The sequence below is a fragment of the Pristiophorus japonicus genome, chromosome 16 (genome assembly GCF_044704955.1).
Source record: "Pristiophorus japonicus isolate sPriJap1 chromosome 16, sPriJap1.hap1, whole genome shotgun sequence".
In the NCBI taxonomy this organism is placed as follows: Eukaryota; Metazoa; Chordata; class Chondrichthyes; family Pristiophoridae; genus Pristiophorus; species Pristiophorus japonicus.
Genome location: NC_091992.1, coordinates 126773282 through 126792726, shown reverse-complemented (window position 1 = coordinate 126792726; position 19445 = coordinate 126773282). Strand labels below are relative to the sequence as shown.

The 19445-nt window shown below is 45.6% G+C and overlaps 1 protein-coding gene across 1 annotated transcript in view; it reads right to left on the bottom strand.

Moving 5' to 3' along the window:
- Positions 1-14770, bottom strand: part of gnav1 (guanine nucleotide binding protein (G protein) alpha v1) — a 148568-nt gene extending 133798 nt beyond the window's left edge. Inside the window, 2 exon segments of the mRNA XM_070857837.1 lie at positions 9234-9325; positions 14538-14770. Coding sequence (XP_070713938.1) covers positions 9234-9325; positions 14538-14667 — 222 coding nt within the window. The 5' untranslated portion in view covers positions 14668-14770.
- Between the last annotated feature and the right edge of the window lie 4675 nt (positions 14771-19445).

Here is a 19445-nt window from a genome sequence, read left to right as displayed (position 1 = left end):
CAAATTTCTCACTCAGAGGGTTGTGATTCTTTGGAATTCTCTACCCCAGAGAGCTGTGGATGCTCAGTCGTTGAGTATAGTCAAGACAGAGATCGATAGAACAGAACATAATAGGAGCAGGAGTCAGCCATTTGGCCCCTCGAGCCTGCTCCACCATTCAATAAGATCATGGCTGATCTGATAGATTTTTGGATACTTAGGGAATCAAGGGATGTGGGAACAGCACGGGAAGGTTGAGTTGAGGTAGAAGATCAGCCACGATCTTATTGGATGGAGGAGCAGGCTTGAAACGCCAAGTGGCTTACTCCTGCTCCTATTTCTTGTGTTCTTCAACTCGACCCATGTCAGGGATGTTTGTTCTAGTCACGATTTATGTATATATGACAGGACAAAGTGTAGGCACAGTGGCTTAATGTGACATGCTGCTGTGCCATACAGCTTAGGACAGCCAATCTCTGTATGGACAGTAAGGAAGCTCTACGCTCTCCAGGACAGAGGCGGGGTGGGAGGGAGGAGAGCTCGAGAAAGAGAGAGAGAGAGAAAAAGAGAAAAGGAGGGAAGAAAAAAACGAGAAAAGGAGAGAAGAGTGATAGTGAGAATGTGGGAAACGCAGCAGCCAACGTGCGCAGCAAGACCCCACAAACAGTGATGTGATAATGACCAAATAATCTTGGTGGAGGGATAAATATTGGCCAGGACACTGGGGACAAATCCGCTGACTCTTCTTCGAAATTCTTTTACGTCCACTTGAGGCAAGATGGGGCTTCGGTTTAACGCCTCATCCGGAAGACGGCACCTTCGACAGCGCAGCGCTCCGCTCTATCAGCACCCAAGCAGACTGACCGCCGGTGCGGAACCACCACATCCACAACAAGAACCGTTGGGGAAACTAGTGGGTGCCCTGAGGCCTTGCTCGCAGGAGGTTGGCGGGCAAACGGGTTTCGGAGGGCAGGAGCACAGTCCATGTAACACAATGTAGTATTCTGCTCCTTGGTGTCCTCCGTGACCATGAGGAGCAACGGCTGAGTCTTCCTGAGGGTATGGGAGGCAAATTGGTCTTGGGCAGAGTGGGTTTTTTTTTTAAACATACTTTTAAGCACAGACTCCTACAGTTAATAGGAAGCTATCCTTTTGTTGAAGGGCGGAGGGGAAACTTTCTTTACAGATTATTTTTAGCAGTTTAAAAAAATATTCCTGGCTGACAATTGCATGCGGTACAGTGAGACAGGCATACACGTCAAAATAGACAACGGAGGGATTATACTTCGATCTCGTGGGTCCCACCGTGACAGACCAACGCAAACAGCAGATTGCTGACCGAGGATCATGTGGCTCTTTGTCGGCCGGCGCAGATATGGGCCGAAATAGCCTCCTCCTGCGCTGTAAATTTCTATTTATGGAACCTGCAGCTTTGCACGTGAATAAATATGGCATTTCTATTCACACTTCCTTAGATCACTATCACTCCGAGATCACAGTACCCGGCACGAGGATTTCCCCCTGCAAAATTTCTTGTTCCACAATTTGAAAAGTAGAACAGATTTTTTTTTAAATTAAATCTCAAAAAAATTCTGCTAAAACTTATTTGGAATGTAATTTTTTTGGGGAGTATATAGATGTGTGGCGCTTACACAGCCAGGCATCGGTCTTGCATGTATTCCTATTGACAATACAGTTTTTGCAAACACGCCACATGTCTCACCCCAGTGCTTGGGCCGGAGAGATACTTGCTGGAAAAATACAGCACGTATGTGGCAGCATTGACCGAGTGTGGCATCAAGGAGCCCTATTAAACCGAAGTCAATGGGAATCAGGGGGAAACTCTCCACTGGCTGGAGCCATAACTAGCACAGAGGAAGATGGTGGTTGTTGTTGTTGTTGGGTCAATCACCTCAGTCCCAGGATATCTCTGCAGGAGTTCCTCAGGGCAGTGTCCTAGGCCCAACCATCTGCAGCACTCTTCATCAATAACCTTCCCTCCCATCATAAGGTCAGAACTGGGGATGGTCGCTGATGACTGCACAGTGTTCAGTTCCATTCGCAACTCCTCAGATAATGGAGCAGTCCGTGCCCACATGCAGCAAGACCTGGATGACATTCAGGCTTGGGCTGATAAGTGGCAAGTAACATTCGCACCGCACAAGTGTCAGACAATGACCATCTCCAGCAAGCGAGAGTCTAACTACCGCCCCCGACATTCAATGGCATTACCGCCACCGAATCCCCCACCCTCAACATCCCAGGGGTCACAATTGAACAAAAAATGAACTGGACCAGCCACATAAATACTGCGACAACAAGAGCAGGTCAGAGGCTGGGTATTCTGTGGCCAGTGTCTCACCTCCTGACTCCCCAAAGCCTTTCCACCATCTACAAGGCACAATTCAGGAGTGTGATGGAATACTCTCCACTTGCCTGGATGTGCGCAGCTCCAACAACACAAGCAGCTGGAGACCATCCAGAACAAAGCAGCCCACCCACCACCTTAAACATACACTCCCTCCACCACCGGCACACCGTGGCTGCAGTGTGTACCATCTACAAGATGCACTGCAGCAACTCGCCAAGGCTTCTTCGACAGCACCTCCCAAACCCGCAACCTCTACCACCTAGAAGGACAAGGGCAGCAGGCGCATGGGAACACCATCACCTGCAAGTTCCCCTCCAAGTCACACACCATCCTGACTTGGAAATATATCGGTCGTTCCTCCATTGTCGCTGGGTCAAAATCCTGGAACTCCCTCCCCAACAGCACTGTGGGAGCACCTTCACCACACGGACTGCAGCGGTTCAAGGCGGCTCACCAACAAGGAGGGCAGTTAGGGATGGGCAATAAATGCCAGTCTTAACAGCCAGGCCCACATCCCATGAATGAATTTTACAAAACGGAGGAGAGTTTTACTGATTTCCCGTGGAACGGTCGAGGATAGCAAGTGACGCGATGGTGGGTGCACTCTGTCGAGAGTCTGGGCTTTGGATCGCTGAGGCCGAGAGCAGGATTAGTAACAGCTGCCGTCTGAAAAGATGGGGGCAGAGGTTACGGTCTGAAATTGTTGAACCCGATGTCGAGTCTGGAGAGTTGTAACGTGCCCAATAGAAAGCAGACGTGGAGCTCCATTGGAACAGTGTAGGAGTCGGAGGACGCAGAGGTCAGAGTGGGAGCGGCCCAGGAGGATCATGCTGATAGAATTAGATGGGGAGAGGCGAGAGGAGGCTCATGTGGAGCATAAACACCGGCACGGACCAAATGGCTCGATTCTGTGCTGTGCATTCCACGGAATTCTATGTCACTTCCAGTTCCTGGGGTATTCCCCTCAAACACCTCCATCACCCTGACTTTAACTCCTCTGACACCTACCTATTTTCTGGTCTTCAGGCATTATCTCCTCCAGTCCCAAAGTTTACACTGAACCCCCACGTGACTGAGTTTAAGATATAGTTTTCGTGCCCTTATGCAGGGCACTAACACCATTACCACCAGGACTCAATTTGGGGGAGGGGAAGGGCGGGGAGGGGGAGGGGGGGGGGGGGGGAGGAGAACAAGTGTTTGTAAAAGAAAAAAAGCAAATGTGTGACACTCTCATCAAAATAAAAATTAAACATAATTTATGGTCAATGTTTTCTCCCTCAGAGCGGGGCGGGGCATGGAGTCGGTGGGTGGGTGAGGGGAGCACAAGTTAACATAAGAATTAGGAACAGGAGTAGGCCATCTAGCCCCTCGAGCCTGCTCCGCCAGTCAACAAGATCATGGCTGATCTGGCCGTGGACTCAGCTCCACTTACCTGCCCGCTCCCCATAACCCTCAATTCCCTTATTGGTTAAAAATCTATCTATCTGTGATTTGAATACATTCAATGAGCTAGCCTCAACTGCTTCCTTGGGCAGAGAATTCCACAGATTCACAACCCTCTGGGAGAAGAAATTACCCCTCATCTCGGTTTTAAATTGGCTCCCCCTGTATTTTGAGGCTGTGTCCCCTAGTTCTAGTCTCCCCGACCAGTGGAAACAACCTCTCTGCCTCTATCTTGTCTATCCCTTTCATTATTTTAAATGTTTCTACAAGATCACCCCTCATCCTTCTGAACTCCAACGAGTAAAGACCCAGTCTACTCAATCTATCATCATAAGGTAACCCCCTCATCTCCGGAATCAGCCTAGTGAATCGTCTCTGTACCCCCTCCAAGGCCACTATATCCTTCCTTAAGTAAGGTGACCAAAACTGCACACACTACTCCAGGTGCGGCCTCACCAATACCCTGTACAGTTGCAGCAGGACCTCCCTGCTTTTGTACTCCATCCCTCTCGCAATGAAGGCCAACATTCCATTCGCCTTCCTGATTACCTGCTGCATCTGCAAACTAACTTTTTGGGATTCATGCACAAGGACCCCCAGGTCCCTCTGCACCACAGCATGTTGTAATTTCTCCCCATTCAAATAATATTCCCTTTTACTGTTTATTTTCCCCAAGGTGGATGACCTCACATTTTCCGACATTGTATTCCATCTGCCAAACCTTAGCCCATTCGCTTAACCTATCTAAATCTCTTTGCAGCCTCTCTGTGTCCTCGACACAACCCGCTTTCCCACTAATCTTTGTGTCATCTGCAAATTTTGTTACACTACACTCTGTCCCCTCTTCCAGGTCATCTATGTATATTGTAAACAGTTGTGGTCCCAGCACCGATCCCTGTGGCACACCACTAACCACCGATTGCCAACCTGAAAAGGACCCATTTATCCCGACTCTCTGCTTTCTGTTAATTAGCCAATTCTCTATCCATGCTAATACATTTCCTCTGACTCCACGTACCTTTATCTTCTGCAGTAACCTTTTGTGTGGCACCTTATCGAATGCCTTTTGGAAATCTAAATACACCACATCCATCGGTACACCTCTAGCCATCATGCTCGTTATATCCTCAAAGAATTCCAGTAAATTAGTTAAACATGATTTCCCCTTCATGAATCCATGTTGCGTCTGCTTGATTGCACTATTCCTATCTAGATGTCCCGCAATTTCTTCCTTAATGATAGTTTCAAGCATTTTCCCCACTACAGATGTTAAACTAACCGGCCTATAGTTACCTGCCTTTTGTCTGCCCCCTTTTTTAAACAGAGGCGTTACATTAGCTGCTTTCCAATCCGCTGGTACCTCTCCAGAGTCCAGAGAATTTTGGTAGATTATAACGAATGCATCTGCTCTAACTTTCGCCATCTCTTTTAATACCCTGGGATGCATTTCATCAGGACCAGGGGACTTGTCTACCTTGAGTCCCATTAGCCTGTCCAGCACTACCCCACTAGTGATAGTGGTTGTCTCAAGGTCCTCCCTTCCCACATTCCCGTGACCAGCTATTTTTGGCATGGTTTTTCTGTCTTCCACTGTGAAGACACCACATCCATCGGTACACCTCGATCCACCATGCTCATTATATCCTCAAAGAATTCCAGTAAATTAGTTAAACATGAGTTTAAAAATGAGTGGAAATACCAGAGCCATTTGCCACAGGCCGAAGACCCCAATCATCATCCTCCCATCATCATAGGCAGTCCCTCGAATCGAGGATGACTTGCTTCCATGTCAAAAAGTTTACAAGTGTTTCAATGAAGGACCTAATATTCTGGATCCCGAACTACATACTGAAGGGTGGAAGATGCCGGTGTGTGGATTTTTTTTAACGTGTGGTGGCCGTTGCACACTAGCCACCACACGGGCTTGACAGAGCTGGGTCTTGGTCCAGTGGCAAGAGTTAACCAAGACAACTGGAGACCAGCTCTGCTGCACGGACCCAGTGCGCGCACATATCACAGTGTGGGCTGGCCCATGCTGTCCCTGGGCCCACACCTCGTATCTCTACAATCTCTCGCCGCTCCTTCGCCCCGACCTCGCCGCTCCTGCCCATGCTCCAATCACCGTTGTTCGCCTTCCGTTCCCCGGCCTGCTCTGACGGTGCTCACAGGCCGGGAGCCGCACAGACTGCTGGGCTAGGCCACCACGCTGCTCCTTCCGCTCTCCGGCCTGCCAGTGTTAAATCCGGCTTTCAGCCACATACAGATTCTAAAGGACGTCACTGGGAATGACCTCCGAGGAGATGAAACAGCGAATAAAGGCAAGCCGAAGAAATCGGGGGGAAGATTGATCCGTACAGGTCTCCGCTTTACCTGGACACTTTCCACACCCATTGCAGTTTTTTTTTTACTTACAGCATGTTGAATTCAACAACAAAAAAAAGTGTCAGATCTCAGATACAAGCCACTTACACAGCGAAAACATTAAAATAGGTTTGGAGAAGTGACATTGATAAATCACCAAAACTATTACACATCCCCTTGAGGATACAGGCGAAAAGCCACGCCCTCTCTCCCCTCCCTCAGGTGAAAGATTGTTCACCCTGAACCAGTGCAGATCCCACATGCACGGGGTACCTGTCATATCACACGTTATGCAAATAACAGGCGGGTTTTTTCTGCAATGCAATAAACTTCTCCCTTGGTCTGTCCCATCAGGCGGCCTCCACCCTTCTGCTTGGAAACAGAATTGGAACTTGTAGCCAAAACCACCACCAATACTGGGACATGAAACCTTACAGCACGTATCCTTAGAAGCACAGAAAGGACTTCAACATACTTGCCCTCCAAAAGCATCCCATTGCACTTCACAGTAACCAGCTGTCAAACAGCTTTCTGTACCCATATCTAGTTGTGATCCTGTACAGTGAATTGTGGAACTAATAATGGTGTGCAAGTCTTAGAAACAGGAGAAATATAGAAACAGCGCAGGAGGCCGCCATTTCGGCCCATCCTGTCCACGCCGGCTGACAAAGAGCTGCACGGGCCTCGGTCCTGAAGGTTACATATAAACCTATGAACAATGGTGGACAGGTAAGAGAGCACCCGGCCCAACCAGTCCGCCCCACACAACTGCGATACCCCATACACTGCAACATTCTACACTCCACCCCAACTGGAGCCATGCAATCTCCTGGGAGAGGCAAAAAAAACAGATAAAGACCCAGGCCAGTTGGGGAAAAAGTCTGGGAAAATTCCTCTCTGACCCATCCAAGCGATCGAAACTAGTCCAGGAGATCACCCTGGCCGTATTCGATTCCCTGCAGTACTTACCATCGTATCTGCGCCAGCCAACAAGAGGTTATCCAGTCTAATCCCACTTACCAGCTCTAGGTCCGTAACCCTGCAGGTTACGGCACTTCAAGTGCCCATCCAAGCACCTTTTAAATATGGTGAGGGTTTCTGCCTCTACCACCTTTCCAGGCAGTGAGTTCCAGACCCCCACACCCCTCTGCATGAAGAAGCTTCCCCTCAAGTCTCCTCTGAACCTTCCACCAACCACCTTAAACCTATGCTCCCTCGTAATTGACACCTCCACCAAGGGAAATAGGCCCTTGCTATCCACTATTTGATAGAGGTGTTCAAAATCATGAGGGGTCTGGACAGAGTAGATGGAGAAACTGTTCCCATTGGTGGAAGGATCGAGAACCAGAGGACACAGATTTAAAGTAATTGGCAAAAGAACCAAAGACAACATAAGAAAAAACTATATCACACTGCGAGTGGTTAGGATCTGGAATGCACTGCCTGAAAGGGTAGTGGAGGCAGACTCAATCACGGCTTTCAAAAGGGAGTTGGACAAGTACCTGAAGGAGAAAAATGTGTAGGGCTATGGGGAAAGAGCAGGGGAGTGGGATTAGTTAAAGTGCTCTTGCATGGGCTCGACGGGCCGAATGGCCTCCTTCTGTGTTGTAACTATTCTATAATTCTGAGACGATATCCAAGCCCCTCAAAATTTTACACACCTCAATGAAGTCTCCTCTTAGCCTCCTCTGTTCCAATGATTTTTTAATGCTCCATTATAAAGAATGACTTTTAGGGGTCAAGAAAGACTGGATCAACTGGGCTTGTATTCACTGGAGTTCAGAAGAATGAGAGGGGACCTCATAGAAACGTTTAAAATTCTGACGGGTTTAGACAGGTTAGATGCAGGAAGAATGTTCCCAATGTTGGGGAAGTCCAGAACCAGGGGTCACAGTCTAAGGATAAGGGGGAAGCCATTTAGGACCGAGATGAGGAGAAACTTCTTCACCCAGAGAGTGGTGAACCTGTGGAATTCTCTACCACAGAAAGTAGTTGAGGCCAATTCACTAAATATATTCAAAAGGGAGTTAGATGAAGTCCTTACTACTCGGGGGATCAAGGGGTATGGCGAGAAAGCAGGAATAGGGTACTGAAGTTGCATGTTCAGCCATGAACTCATTGAATGGCGGTGCAGGCTGGAAGGGCTGAATGGCCTACTCCTGCACCTATTTTCTATGTTTCTATGTTTCTAAATTCAGCCGTGCCTCATTTGGGGCGGTAACCCAGGCGGAGCGGTAATTTTAGTGCCTCGAAAAAGTTTGGCGCCCTCCGCCCAGAAATTCGTCAGAATCGGCGGAAGAGCTGGACACCAGAGCTGGGGGGACGATGACAAAAGTTTGGTCGGGACATTTGGCGGACCCGTTGCACATGAGCCGAACTCCAATTGCGATCCCGGGAAAAGCCGAGTCTTAAAGGCGCGGCATAGTAATGCAGCCATGAAGCTTTTCAAAAATTGCTCGTTTTCCACCTGTACCGTTCTGTCTGTCTGCTGCTGCAAACGCGGAGGCTCACGCACCGTGCTCTGTGCAAATGTTGCGCTGACTGTGACCTCCGAAGGAAGCGCTTCCTCGTCTCTTTAAGGAGCAAACCAGTTAACGACTCTGCAAGCCCGGCCCGAAATGAGGCGGCCACACCTAATTGTCTGACCGGGGCCCAAGCGTGTGCACCAGGAATATGTCAGGATCGCATCGATCGTCAGCAGCCAGGCGCTACTGGTTTGCATCTCCGGTGAGCCTCTAATGAATTTTCGGTCGGGGCGCTAAAGGCTGCGCTCCCAGTCGGTAACCTCTTACGCTCCCATTAACACCCCCTCTGACCGCTAACTGAGCGTTAGACAACCGAAAATCCAGCCCTGTGTATTTTAACTAGACTAACTAACTATAAAAAGAGTGACTAATACACAAAAGTGATAATCCAGCCCAGTGTGATAGTGAAGCAAGTTAGCTCTTAAAAGGAACACTCTGGGGAAAAAAGGTAGGGGGAAAAAATAAACAAAATAAGAGAGAGAGTGAACCCATTTAATCTTGCAGATACTTGCAACCTGCTCAATTTTTCAACATTTATATTTTTTGATTGTTACCTTGAAACTCGTAAGTTCTTCTTCGGTGAATCCGTGACTGTGAATAATCTTCATTTGTTTCACCAGCGTGCTTTTCCCACTTTCTGCTGCACCTAGAACACAACAACAACTTGAATTTATACAGTGCCTTTAATGTAGTGAAATGTCCCAAAGCGCTTCACAGGAATATTGCGGGATAAAAATTCAATACCCAGCCGCATGAGTACAAATTGGCACAGGTGACCCTTGGTCACAGAGGTAGGTTTTAAGGAGCGTCTTCAAGGAGGAAAGAGGTAGAGAGGCGGAGAGGTTTAGGCAGGGAGTTCCAGAGCTTGGGGCCCAGGCAACAAAAGGCATGGCCACCAATGGTTGAGCGATTATAATCAGGGATGCTCAAGAGGGCGGAATTTGAGGAGCACAGGCATCTCGGGGGTTTGTGGGGCTGGAGGAGATTACAGAGGTAGGGAGGGGCGAGGCCACGGAGGGATTTGAAAATAAGGATGAGAAATTTGAAATCAAGGTGTTGCTTAACCAGGAGCCCAGTGTAGGTCAGCGAGCACAGGGGTGATGGGTGCTAGTTAGGACACAGGCAGCCGAATTTTGGATCACCTCTAGTTAATGTAGGGCAAAATATGGGAGGCCAGCCAGGAGTGCGTTGGAATAGTCAAGTCAAGAGGTAACAAAGGCATAGATGAGGGCTTCAGCAGAGGATGAACACAAGAACATAAAAAACTGGAGCAGGAGTTACGGCCCCTCGGGCCTGCTCTGCCATTCAGTGGCTGATCTTTGACCTCAACTCCACCTTCCCGCTCGATCGCCATGTCACTTGATTCCCTTCGTGCCTAAAATCTAAAAGGTTGTTGGCTCAATTAGGACATTTTTTTCCCCCAAGGTGGATGACCTCACATTTTCCGACATTGTATTCCATCTGCCAAACCTTAGCCCATTCGCTTAACCTATCTAAATCTCTTTGCAGCCTCTCTGTGTCCTCGACACAACCCGCTTTCCCACTAATCTTTGTGTCATCTGCAAATTTTGTTACACTACACTCTGTCCCCTCTTCCAGGTCATCTATGTATATTGTAAACAGTTGTGGTCCCAGCACTGATTCCTGTGGCACACCACTAACCACCGATTTCCAACCCAAAAAGGACCCATTTATCCCGACTCTCTGCTTTCTGTTAGCCAGCCAATTCTCGATTCATGCTAATACATTTCCACTGACTCCGCGTACCTTTATCTTCTGTAGTAGTCTTTTGTGTGGCACCTTATCGAATGCCTTTTGGAAATCTAAATACACCACATCCATCGGTACACCTCTATCCACCATGCTCGTTATATCCTCAAAGAATTCCAGTAAATTAGTTAAACATGATTTCCTCTTCATGAATCCATGTTGCGTCTGCTTGATTGCACTATTCCTATCTAGATGTCCCGCTATTTCTTCCTTAATGATAGCTTCAAGCACTTTTCCCCACTACAGATGTTAAACTAACCGGCCTATAGTTACCTGCCTTTTGTCTGCCCCCTTTTTTAAACAGAGGCGTTACATTAGCTGCTTTCCAATCCGCTGGTACCTCCCCAGAGTCCAGAGAATTTTGGTAGATTATAACGAATGCATCTGCTATAACTTCCGCCATCTCTTTTAATACCCTGGGATGCATTTCATCAGGACCAAGGGACTTGTCTACCTTGAGTCCCATTAGCCTGTCCAGCACTACCCCACTAGTGATAGTGATTGTCTCAAGGTCCTCCCTTCCCACATTCCTATGACCAGCAATTTTTGGCATGGTTTTTGTGTCTTCCACTGTGAAGACCGAAGCAAAATAATTGTTTAAAGTCTCAGCCATTTCCACATTTCCCATTATTAAACCCCCCTTCTCATCTTCTAGGGGACCAACATTTACTTTAGTCACTCTTTTCCGTTTTATATATCTGTAAAAGCTTTTACTCAGTTTTTATGTTTTGCACTTTTTTTTTTTAAAGTTGTTAAACTTTTCCCCCCTTGAAGAGCCAGTTTCTCCAAGTCATGTAAACTGCTGCATCTTTTTTGGGGTCAGTCTGCTTTATGTAACTAATGTGTTTTTTTTAAATTATTGAATGGAATAACAAAATTGAGGCATTAAAAGTGAATAATGGGAACCATTGTGCTGTGTAAATCAATATTCAACAAACAGCACTAATGTGAAAAGCATGACTGTCGGCACCAAGCAGGACTAAATGAGAAACTTGAGTCATGCTCTGCTCACTTAAAAGAATTCAAGCAGCTGTCCATGATGACAAACTAAATAGTCATTAAGAATTAAATTCAATTGTTAAAAATGACCAAAAATACAAACCGTTTGGTGTGTGGTGGTGATGGGGTGGGAGAGTTGTTAGGTCTTTTAGTACCATTTCAGATATCCTAATTTGCTGAGAATAGATTGGCTGCCCCAAGGCACATGACTCCTAGATGTCATTAGCTGTAAATCAGTGATGATTAACAAAGTGCCCCACTACCTGAAGCAAGCAGCAGGATTAAGTGGCCTTCTGCTTGAAACTCAGTTCTCTTTATTTTTCTTGTTTCTGCACGGGCCGAATGAGCGCCTTCGCTGTTGTAATTTTCTATGATTCTAAGAATGTACGTCACAGAAACAGACCATTCGGCCCGACTGGTCCGTGCCAATGTTTATGCTCCACATGTGCCTTCTCCCACCCTACTTCATCTCACCCCATCAGCATATCCTTCTATCCCCCAAATAATAACTTCACGGTGGGACGGACAATAATCAAGGGAATAATGGAGGCATGTGAATAAGGAAGGGCAGTAATCATGGGGGATTTTAATCTACATATTGATTGGTCAAATCAAATCACACGGGGTAGCCTTGAGGAGGAATTCATACAATGCATACGGGATTGTTTCTTCGAACAGTATGTTACAGAACCTACAAGGGAGCAAGCTATCTTAGATCTGGTCTTGTGTAATGAGACAGGAATAGTAAACAATCTCCTACTAAAAGATCCCCTCGGAATGAGTGATCAAAGTATGGTTGAACAGATTGAGAGTGAGGAAGTAGTGTCTCAAACGAGCGTATTATGGTTAAACAAAGGGGACTACAGTGGGATGAGGGCAGAGTTGGCTAAAGTAGACTAGGAACACAGACTAAACGGTGGCACAATTGAGGAACAGTGGAGGACTTTTAAGGAGCTCTTTCATAGTGCTCAACAAAAATATATTCCAGTGAAAAAGAAGGGCGATAAGAGAAGGGATAACCAGCCGTGGATAACCAAGGAAATAAAGGAGAGTATCAAATTAAAAACCAATGCGTATAAGGTGGCCAAGGTTAGTGGGAAACTAGAAGATTGGGAAAATTTTAAACAACAGCAAAGAATGACTAAGAAAGCAATAAAGAAAGGAAAGATAGATTACGAAAGTAAACTTGCGCAAAACATAAAAACAGATAGTAAAAGCTTTTACCGATATATAAAACGGAAAAGAGTGACTAAAGTAAATGTTGGTCCCTTAGAAGATAAGGGGGATTTAATTTTGGGTTGGAAATCAGAGGTTAGTGGTGTGCCACAGGGATCGGTGCTGGGACCACAACTGTTTACAATATACATAGATGACCTGGAAGAGGGGACAGAGTGTCGTGTAACAAAATTTGCAGATGACACAAAGATTAGTGGGAAAGCAGGTTGTGTAGAGCACACAGAGAGGCTGCAGAGAGATTTAGATAGGTTAAGTGAATAGGCTAAGGTTTGGCAGATGGAATACAATGTCAGAAAGTGTGAGGTCATCCATCTTGGGAAAAAAACAGTAAAAGGGAATATTATTTGAATGGGAAGAAATTACAACATGCTGCAGTGCAGAGGGACCTGGGGGTCCTTGTGCATGAAACTCTTTTTGGAGTTTATCTGAAAAACATAAAACATTAATCCGTGCCACCCGACCTGGATGACACACCAGACATTTTTATGAGGCCCTTTTTTTTTCTTTTTTTGTGGGTTTTTTTTTTTGTGTTTTTCTTTTTTTTGGGGGTTTTTTTTGGGCACTAAAATCACATTTTTTCCTCCAGTGCCCCCTATAAAAGGGGAGGGGGACACTAAAAGCACCAGCAATTAAAACAAATTAAACTTTAAAACGTAAAATCAAATTAATCCCAAAAAGTTGGTTTGCAGGTACAGCAGGTAATCAGGATAGCGAATGGAATGTTGGCCTTCATTGCGAGAGGGATGGAGTACAAAAGCAGGGAGGTCCTGCTGCAAATGTATAGGGTATTGGTAAGGCCGCACTTGGAGTACTGCGTGCAGTTTTGGTCACTTTACTTAAGGAAGGATATACTGGCTTTGGAGGGGGTACAGAGACGATTCACGAGGCTGATTCCGGAGATGAGGGGGTTACCTTATGATGATAGATTGAGTAGGCTGGGTCTTTACTCGTCAGAGTACAGAAGGATGAGGGGTGATCTTATAGAAACATTTAAAATAATGAAAGGGATAGACAAGATAGAGGCGGAGAGGTTGTTTCCACTGGTCGGGGAGACTAGAACTAGGGGGCACAGTCTCAAAATACGGGGGAGCCAATTTAAAACCGAGTCGAGAAGGAATTTCTTCTCCCAGAGGGTTGTGAATCTGTGGAATTCTCTGCCCAAGGAAGCAGTTGAGGCTAGCTCATTGAATGTATTCAAGTCACAGATAGATTTTTAACCAATAAGGGAATTAAGGGTTACGGGGAGCAGGCGGAGCTGAGTCCACGGCCAGATCAGCCATGATCTTGTTGAATGGCGGAGCAGGCTCGAGGGGCTAGATGGCCTACTCCTGTTCCAAATTCTTATGTTCTTATGTTTGTCAAACATGTTTTAAAAAACAAACACGCCCCAAATGCTACACTGCAAAAGGTCTAATGCAACAAAATCGTTACATTCCCTCCCAACAATAACGGCATAATCCACTTCTGCCTCTCCTCTTCGACTCGACCGCATCGAAACGAGTGTCAATATCCGCAAAGCAAGCTAACTCAGTCTCGGATATTGGGGAAACAGTTCGCACCTTGCCCCATGCACAACATATGGAACAATTTCAGGCAGAAAATCCTGAATGTGTGAACAGGGCGATGTCAACAGGACTTCCAAATGCATTTTGGGGCGAGGGAAACATTTTAAAAAGCTCAACCCCGAGTCTTTTTTGTTGCCAAATCCCAAGTTACCAAGAAAAGACAAAGTGCAAAACTTTTAAGTTATTTGCAACTTAAAAAAAAAACACAACCGGTTAAAAGGTTCAGGTGTATCATTCCTGTCAGCCGCAGTTCCACCCAGCGACTGGAACCAACAATATTGAACTGACCTAACAACAGGATCTTCACCACGTTCAGCTCCTGCTTGGCATATTCGTACAGGGCACGGTCAATCTTCTGGCTGCGGAACCGCGCCTGCCGTTCCTCGGCGTTGCTCTCGGATCCCAGGCACAGTCCCATCTCCGCCGACCATGTCTTCCGAAGTGGAAGGTGAGAGAGGCGGGCAAGGGGGTTAAACCAGAATGAAGGGGGAAGCCAGCACCGACATAGCTCGCTTCTCCCTCCCTGACTCAGTCCCACTGCCTCTCCCCACTCCCCCTTGACTTGCACGTGTCCGCTCGCTCCTCGCTCAGCCAGCCCCGCACCAAACTTCCCCCCCCCAGTTCTCTGCAAAAGTTTAAAGCGCTGGCGCTATAGTTACACTAGGGGGGAGAAAAAAAAATCCCTGGCAAATTTCAGAGGAAATGACGTCTGCTAGGATTACTTCTCACTTTGGGACACCTAGTGAATATTTTTGCACCGTTTTTCCTTTGGGGATGGGAATTTGATTCAAGCGTGATGAAGACCTAACTTTTATTCTATTATATATAATTATACCTGTCCCTATCAATGTTGCACAACTAAAAGGGGCACCTGCGGAGTGTTTTGGAAGTCAGAACTGAAAAGACTTCTAAAATTGTTCACTAGTCCCTTTCTTTGCTCCGGCACTGGGTTCAAGTCATTGGTTTCCAAACTGTTGCAGGGAGGGGTTTGCAAATATTGACACACTCCCAGGTAACCCCCTCCCAATCTTCCAAAAGGCTGGCAGCTGCCCCAGATAATGTACTGTATTATCCTATTACAGAAGTAACACCACAATAAGTAAACCCATATAGAAATCTGATGATCTCACTGATGACACTGTACTAGGGACCAGATGAGATCGATCGATTTTTTTGTGCACTAAGGAAATTAGGAATATGAAGATCCGGCATGTTATGTATGTAAACCTGTAATTACCATGTCTAACCACCAGAGGGCTTATCCACTGGAGTCCCAAGGGATCCCACAATCCCTTGGGAGCACATGTATATAAGGAGGCCTCACAGGCTGGAGAGGCACTCTGAGATCTGTAATAAAGGACTATGGTCACACCTTACTTTGAGCTTGCAGTATCTAGTCTGACTCTTTATTCAAGACATAACGGGGTGGGAAAGTGGAGTTGAGGTCTTATTGAATGTCGGAGCAGGCTCGAGGGGGCCACATGGCCCACTCCTGCTCCTATTTCTTATGTTATGAACCCAGTTTGAAAAATCTATGCTGTAATCATAAGGTTGAAAATTTCAACTGATCAAAAACCCAGGTATTTAAATGCAATACTAAACCAAAATACTGCAGATGCTCGAAATCCGCAACAGATCAGGCAGCATCTGTGGAGAGAAAGAGAGTTAACATTTCAGGTCGATGACCTAACCTGAAACATTAACCCTGTTTTTCTCCCCACAGATGCTACCTGACCTGCGGAGTGTTTCCAACATTTTGTGTTTTTATTACTTAAACACAATTAATTGGCAAGAGCGTATGAGTAATGTTCTGTTCCCTTCACGGTCATGGTTGACAGCCATGTCAATAGTGCCAGTGGACTGGCTGCAGAGATCACATCATATACTAAGTACAGCTTATAAATCTCTGACTAATATGTACTTCACTGCCAGGACCAGGTGTTTAGACCTGCTCTCTCTCTTCATTCCGTTACCGGTGCATTTATGTTTCTTGTGCTTCTCTTCTTAGACAGTCCCACGGAGTTGAGGATGACTTGTGCAAATGGTGCTCGAGGCTTAACTTTACACAGATTATTACAAAATAAAATTCAGCACAGAAAAACCTTGAGGAAGAGTTCATAGAGTATCCTTGGGATAGTTTCCTTGAGCAATACATTGTGGAACCAACCAGGGAGCAGGCTATCTTAGATCTGGTACTACGAAATGAGACAGGATTAATAAATGATCTCCTAGTAAAGGATCCTTCAGGAATGAGTGACCATAACATGGTTGAATTTCAAATTCAGTTAGAGGGTGAGAAAGTTGGATCTCAAACCAGTGTCCTAAGCTTAAATAAAGGAGACTACAAAGGTATGAAGGCAGACTTGGCTAAAGTGGACAGGAAAAATAGACTAAAGTATGGGATGATTGATGAGCAGTGGCAAACATTTAAGGAGATATTTCATAACTCTCAACAAAAATATATCCCAATGAGAAGGAACGACTGTAAGAGAAGGGATAACCATCCGTGGCTAAATAAGGAAATAAGGGATGGTATCAAATTGAAAACAAGGGCATACAATGTGGCCAAGACTAGTGGGAGGCCAGAGGATTGGGAAACTTTTAAAAGCCAGCAGAGAATGACTAAAAAAATGATAGAGAGTGGGACGATAGGTTATGAAAGTAAACTAGCATGAAATATAAAAACAGATAGTAAGAGTTTCTACAGGTACATAAAAAGAAAAGAGTAGCTAAAGTAAATGTTGATCCCCTAGAGGATGAGACTGGGGAATTAATAATGGGGAATAGGGAAATGGCAGAGACTTTGAACAAATATTTTGTATTGGTTTTCACGGTAGAAGACACTAAAACATCCCAATAGTAGATAATCAAGGGGCTATAGGGAGGGAGGAACTTAATACAATCACTAAAGAAGTAGTACTCGGTAAAATAATGGGACTAAAGGTGGACAAGTCCCTTGGACCTGATGGCTTACATCCTAGGGTCTTAAAATAAGTGGCTGCAGAGATAGTGGATGCATTGGTTGCAATCTACCAAAATTACCTGGATTCTGAGGAGGTCCCAGCAGATTGGAAAACCACAAATCTAACGCCCCTATTTAAAAAAGGAGACAGACAGAAAGCAGGAAACTATAAACCAGTTAACCTAATATCTGTCATTGGGATATGCTGGTGTCCATTATTAAGGAAGCAGAAGCAGGACATTTGGAAAAGCATGCTTCAATCAAGCAGCGTCAACATGGTTTTATGAAAGGGAAATCATGTTTGACAAATTTGCTGGAGTTCTTTGAGGATGTAACGAGCAGGGTGGATAAGGGGGGACCAGTGGATGTAGTGTATTTGGATTTCCAGAAGGCATTCGATAAGGTGCCACATAAAAGGTTACTGCACAAGGTAAAAGGTCACGGAGTTGGGGGTAATATATTAGCATGGGATAGAGGATTGGCTAACTAACAGAAAACAGAGTCAGGATAAATGGCTCATTTTCCGGTTGCCAAACAGTAACTAGTGGAGTGCCGCAGGGATCAGTGCTGGGGCCTCAACTATTTACAATCTATATTAATGACTTGGATAAAGGGACCGAGTGTAATGTAGTCAAGTTTGCTGATGATACAAAGATGGGTGTGAAAGCAGATTGTGAGGACACAAAAAATCTGCAAAGGGATAGAGACAGGCTAAGTGAGTGGGCAAACATTGGCAGATGGAGTATAATGTGGGAAAATGTGAGGTTATCCACTTTGGCAGAAAAAAATAGAAAAACAAACTATAATTTAAAGTGAGAAAAATTGCAAAGTGCTGCAGTATAGAGGGACCTGGGGGTCCTTATGCACGAAACACAAATAGTATGCAGGTATAGCAGGTAATCAGGAAGGGAAATGGAATGTTGGTCTTTATTGCAAGAGGGATAGAATATAAAAGCAGAGAAGTTCTGCTACAACTGTACAGGGTATTAGTGAGGCCACACCTGGAGTACTGCATAGTTTTGGTCTCCGTATTTAAGGAAGGATATACTTGCATTGGGGGCTGTTCAGAGAAGGTTCACTGTGTTGATTCCAGAGATGAGGGGGTTGACTTATGAAGATAGGTTGAGTAGGTTGGGCCTATACTCATTGGCGTTCAGAAGAATGAGAGGTGATCTTATTGAAACTTATAAGATAATGAGGGGGCTCGACAAGGTGGATGCAGAGAGGATATTTCCACTCATGGGGGAAACTAAAACTAGGGGACATCATCTCAGAATAAGGGGCCGCCCATTTAAAACTGAGATGAGGAGGAATTTCTTCTCTAAGGGTTGTAAATCTACGGAATTCTCTGCCCCAGAGAGCGGTAGAGGCTGGGTCATTGAATATATTTAAGGCAGAGATAGACACATTGTTGAGAGATAAGGGAATAAAGGGTTATGGGGAGCAGGCAGGGAAGTGGAGCTGAGTCCATGATCTTATTAAATGGCGGAGCAGGCTCGAGGGACCAAATGGCCTACTCCTGCTCTTATTTCTTATTCATTGCAGTTTAGCATGAATTCCCATTATCCTGCTCTATTTCTGAAAAATGTGTTTGGAAGTTTATTACAGATGATAGAAAACATTCTTATTGGTGTACTTGGCTGGATTCTGTTTTCAGCCCTAACTGCATGCTTTGCGTTATATACTGTGTTGTCTGCATATCCAGAAAAGATATTTAAGAAGTAAATCTTCTTCAATTTGAACATGGTCACATTTGTTTCTACTTAACAAGCGGCTGATTCCGCCACATCACAACCTGATCATCGGCCTAGATTTTGCAGTCAGTGGTGAGCTTGAGAATAGCTGCCCGCAAAGAGTAGGCGCTAATCATCAATTTCCTCTATCCTGATATGACTTTGAATCTGGCGCCATCTATAGGGGATCTGTAGCGTCCAGCAACAGTGAAGTAATCAGGCAGGCTGATCAGCTAATCAGATTAAAGAATTCTCACAGACAGCAAACCAGGAAGTAAAAAGCACAGGTCAGCTTGTAGATGGTACACACACTGCAACCACAGTGTGCCAGTGGTGGGTGAGTGTCAATCAAGCAGGCTGCTTTGTCCTGGATTGTGTAGAGCTTCTTGAGTGTTGTTGAAGCTGCACTCATCCAAGCAAGTGGAGAGTATTCCATCACACTCCTGACTTGTGCCTTGTAGATGGTGGAAAAACTTTGGGGAGTCTGGAGGGGAGACATTC